We start from the raw sequence: 4,868 nt of genomic DNA, 5'->3' as shown, positions 1-4,868 counted from the left end.
ACAGGACAGAGGGCAGGTCTAGCTGGAGGTTGGTCCTGTTGTAGTTCCAGCCTCCTACTGTACAGTATGTTGAATGTTGAATCCTGGACCCCACTTATGAAAAATGAAAACTAATCAAAAAAAGTTACAGGTCTTAACGTATGGCCATAGTCGTAAAAAAAAAGGCGGGGGACAGGAGAAGTTGAAAATATTGTTTTTTAAGAGCGCGGCGGTTCACGAGAGACACTGAGACACAGAGGAACGATAACAGACAAAGATCACAGCTGAAAAAAGAGAACAGATAATTGTTGTCAGTAAAACTATTGAAGGAGAAAGTTTGTGAGACAGTGGTGTTAGCGTCTTCTGAGGAGATGAATGTTAGCGTTGGGAGGTTGTTATCGTCACCACTAGGTCAGACCTAGTCAGATTACCCTCACTAATATTACAAACAAACAGAAAATCCCACATTCAGTTGCCACTAGATTACTGTCTGAAAGGGGTCTCTTCGTCACATTAGAATGAGAAGTTTATATCCCAAGACACTGCAGACCCTCCCTGCGTTTGCAGATCCCCAACATGTTGGGTTTAAACGTGAAACAGGGGTTTAATGTTACCAGATTCTGATCAACAGTTGGACCAAATGAGCAGAGGTGTCAACAGTATTCACATTCATTGCTCAGGTAGAAGTATAGATACTAGAGTTTAAAAATACTCCTGTAGAAGTTGAAGTATCAAGTTTTTTTTTTACTCAAGTAAAAGTAAAAAAGTACCGGTTTCAAAACTACTTAAAGTATAAAAGTAAAAGTAATTTAAGGGGGAAAAAGCCATTAAGGCTAAAAGCCATTGAAAATGAATGCATCTTAGTATAATGCAAATATATTAAAGAACCATATATGTGTACTATTGAGCATTAACATGTGTTTCAGAGAGCAGACGCGTACAAACCAATAGGGTGTCGGAATGATATTATGTTTATACTTCTCATCCAACCACAACCAAATTCACTCTATCTGGATGGCGCAATTTAACTGGATAGTTTTTATTTAAAAGGCCGAAATGAAATAGAGTAACGAGGCTGTTTTTAAAATGTAAGGAGTAAAAAGTACAGATAATTGCGTGAAAATGTAAGGAGTAAAAGTAAAAAGTCGTCTGAAAAATAATTACTCCAGTGAAGTATAGATAACCAAAATTTCTACTTAAGTAAGGTAACAAAGTATTTGTACTTTGTTACTTGACACCTCTGCAAACGAGGCCAACAAAACTGGTCCAAACAAACAAATCAAGACCATTAATGTTACTATGTGGGGACAATCTACTCGATTACTGCAAAATTTGACAGCTCTGACATCACAGATGACATCACGGGGCTTGGTCATAAAGGTTTGGAGACTCGAAGCTGGGAAAGAGAGCAGAGCAGCAACCCCCCCTAAAACTCACACATTATACGAGATGCATAACAAACAACACACCTGTTTATGTACTCGGACACAAAACTCCCACGACAGCTTTTTAACAGCTCCAACTTTTATTCCTCCGGAGAGTTTTCAGCTATTCCCCCCTTTTTCTCCTGCCTTTCTGCAAAGAAGCTGCTAACAAGCTGTGATCACAATAAAGTGGTAAAGGTAAAGTCTGGAGGCCCTTTGGGGCCAGTGAGGGGCCAGTGATTCAGCTGCTGTGTTTATACTGAAGAGTCTGAACTCTTGTTGTCACTTCACGGCGCTGCCTGTTGCCACGGTGATTCACCACAGTCAGATACGGTGGGGCGTTCGCCGCAGTGCGTCGTCAGGCATTTTCAGGCACTTCGTCATCGTCCTGGTCTCCCTTCTCCTCCTCCTCCTCCTCCTCCTCCTCTGCCCCTGCATTAGTTACCACAGCAACAGATGAGCTCATCAGCATTAAGAGTTTATGAACTGTGAACCGTGTTGCTGCTCGTACCGTTACAGGTCAGATGATGCGTGGCCGTGTGGTCAGGTGACCTGTCGTTATGCGTCTCAGCTGGAGGGGAGCCCTCGGAGCTCTGCGGCTGATCGCTGTCGTGGTCATTGTTCACCTCCACGCCCTCTTTATCCGCTTTCTGCTTATCGGCCAGCTCTGTTCAGGACAGAAACCCACAGGAATACAGTTTAGAGTTGCAGCAATTATTCCATTTAACTGTTAATCAGCAACTGCTTACAAGAAACGGTTGATCAAAGTTGCCCAAAAGGGCTACTGGATTCCCATTAATGTCTATATATTTATGGTTTCCAAAAGTTAGGATACACGTTACTCTTCTGTAGTTGCGAACTTTCAGACATACAAAGTGCATAAGGATAATTAAGTCTCGTTATGAGCCTCCACTTGCACCAACGGTCTTTTTCTTTTGAGCCATGGCAGCAGATTATCCTTAAATCCCCAGTGGCTACCCAATTATTTCTGTGCAGGGTCATGGATCTGCTGGAGACTATCCCAGACCCCTCTGGACAAAAGGTGCATGACTTCACTGCATGACAGGGTCACATATAGACAAACAACCACACACTTTAAGAGTTACCATTGATCTGTTAAGCATTTTGGACTGTGGGAGGAAGCAAACCTACACAGGCAGTAGCGGAACATATCAGAGCCGGGCCGGGGGGCGGGGCATATGACCGGGCCCTTTGCAGCCTGGAGCCTCTCGTCTCATGACTCGCCCGGGGATGAATAACAACGCTGCTAACAACGTCAGGTTCATCTCCCACAGGAGGAGGATGGGGCGAAAAAAATATGCGTCTAGCTTGGGCAATTTGGCTTTTTCTTGCTCCCTTTTTTCTTTTTCTTTGCATTTTATCGCTCCACTTTTGTGTTTCTAACTCCCGCTCAAGTTTAGGCTGTAGGATTACTGTGCTCTGTTGACAAGTGATCGATGATGATGTATGACGTTGATAGACGGCTGTCGATGACGAACGATTTTACCCAAAATGCATTTGGAGATTCACTTGCAATTTTTGTTTTAATGTTAACTGTGAGTGTCTCAGCACAACATATTATACAATGCTTTATACCTAATATGAAAAAAAAAAATTATCTCGCGGGGTGCTGCCTCAGGGGGTACGGGTACCCTAGTACTAGGGAACCAAGTACTAGGGTACCTAGGGAGGCGTCCAGGAGGCATCCGATACAGATGCCCAAGCCACCTCAGCCGGCTGAGCTTCTCACCCTAAGGGAGCGTCCAGTCACCCTGCGGAGGAAACTCAGCTCGGCCGCTTGTATCCGCGATCTTGTCCTTTCGGTCATTACCCAAAGTTCATGACCATAGGTGAGGGTGGGAGCGTAGATCGACCAGTCAGAAGTAATCAATGTAATCATCATGTGTGGTGAACACGGTTGGACACTGATTACATGTTTGACATGAGTCACCTGTCAAAAGTTCATTTCATATTCCAGGTCTATGTATTAAAGAGTATAATTTGATTCATGTCACATCCCTGTGCTTTTGATCATAACCCTTGCTGGAACATGCACAGTGAAATCAGAAACTGCTCGGCATTTACATGCTGTTTATGGCTTAAATGATCACTGAGTGAAATTCTTTCAGTGATAATTCCAGCCCATAGGTTTCACCCGAACACAGTGGCAACACAGTTTTGAAAAACCCCCAAAATAGTTTTTGCTGTTCACATTTATCCATTTTCTCTTCTTCAGAGTTTTCTTCTAAATCAGTTTAATACTTTTGCACACTTGTCGGAGTGTTGTTTTAATTGCAAATCCATGGACTGCTTTCACGCATTAAGTAAATGTTGACTTCAGTCTAAATAAGACAATATTCAGGTGTATACATGAGCTGCTTTTAGAATATTTGTTTCCTGTTCCGGGTTTGCATGTAAGAGCATGTCTCGAGTGCTCTCTTCGCAGGAATGCATGCTGCAGAAAAGAAAGCTAGCAAACATTGTAACATTTTCTGAATTGGGGTTTGAGTGTCTGCTAACTTTTGTTTCAAAGTTCCTGCATACATTTTCTTTTTCCTCCTGAACTTCAGTCAACGATATGAGATCTTTGGCTTTAAGATGTCATATACCGCTGTTAGTATTTTATTCCTGATCTTGCAAAAACATTCTTATTTTTATTATGGGCATGCCAAGTAGTGGCATGACCATATTGCAATCGTCCAGAATGGGCCAAAGGGCAATGCTGCTAGCGTTTCGCTAACATGCTAAAGTCGCAAAAGTCCCACTGCGTACCAGCGGGTGTACAGCATGACCCCGCACTGATGTGGAAAAAAAAAATCCCCAAAAAGTAAAACACGGCCGAAAAAATGAGGAAAAACATGAAAATGAAGGCGTAAATTAGTACCCAGAAAAGGTTTCCCTTTTCTTATTTTTATTATTTTTATTATTATTATTCTTATTCCGCACTTTTTTTCGTCCGTTAATACGGCCCGAACCGCAACGTGCACCCATGCATGGCATACATCGTTGGATGCGTCTCCATCGTGATTCGATGGGCATTACTTTTCTCCGTAATAGGGGTTACCGTGGCAACGCTAGTTGCCAAAAAGCAAAAAAAAAGGCGAAAATTCCCACGCTTATTGCTCGGCCGAACTTTATCGTAGAGACATCGTTCAAACTTTGAAACATTCGGCCCGATAGTCACTAAAGGACCATAAAACTTCATCATGCTACTTATTACGGTTTTTGCGATATTTAACTTTCAATTTAAAAAAAAAATCTATTTTATTTTGGACGCTTGTTGCTAGGCAACGGTTTATCGTACAGACATCATTACAACATTGACAAACCCGGGACGCTTTGTACTGCAACATATTTTAGTCTCGTCATGCTTGCTATTACGGTTTTTGAGATATTCCACATTGTTCATTTTGATGCTAACGGAACTTCGGATGCTTGTTGCGCGGCAACGCGGTATCGCAGAGA

At 42.4% G+C, this 4,868-nt stretch overlaps 1 protein-coding gene across 2 annotated transcripts in view; it reads right to left on the bottom strand.

The window, feature by feature from the left end:
• Positions 1-358: 358 nt before the first annotated feature.
• The window catches only part of pde1a (phosphodiesterase 1A, calmodulin-dependent), an 80,524-nt gene continuing 76,014 nt past the window's right edge, over positions 359-4,868 (bottom strand). For both annotated transcript variants that reach the window (XM_061724374.1, XM_061724373.1), the window contains exons 15-16: positions 1,915-2,070; positions 359-1,835 (exon numbers count right to left, since the gene is read on the bottom strand). In XM_061724374.1, the coding sequence (XP_061580358.1) occupies positions 1,762-1,835; positions 1,915-2,070 (230 nt within the window). In that variant the 3' untranslated portion in view covers positions 359-1,761. The remainder of the gene's footprint in view (positions 1,836-1,914; positions 2,071-4,868) is intronic.

This window comes from Cololabis saira, chromosome 6 (genome assembly GCF_033807715.1).
Source record: "Cololabis saira isolate AMF1-May2022 chromosome 6, fColSai1.1, whole genome shotgun sequence".
NCBI classification, from domain to species: domain Eukaryota; kingdom Metazoa; phylum Chordata; class Actinopteri; order Beloniformes; family Belonidae; genus Cololabis; species Cololabis saira.
Note: the sequence above shows the minus strand (reverse complement) of the source record. Positions and strands in the feature narration are given on the sequence as shown.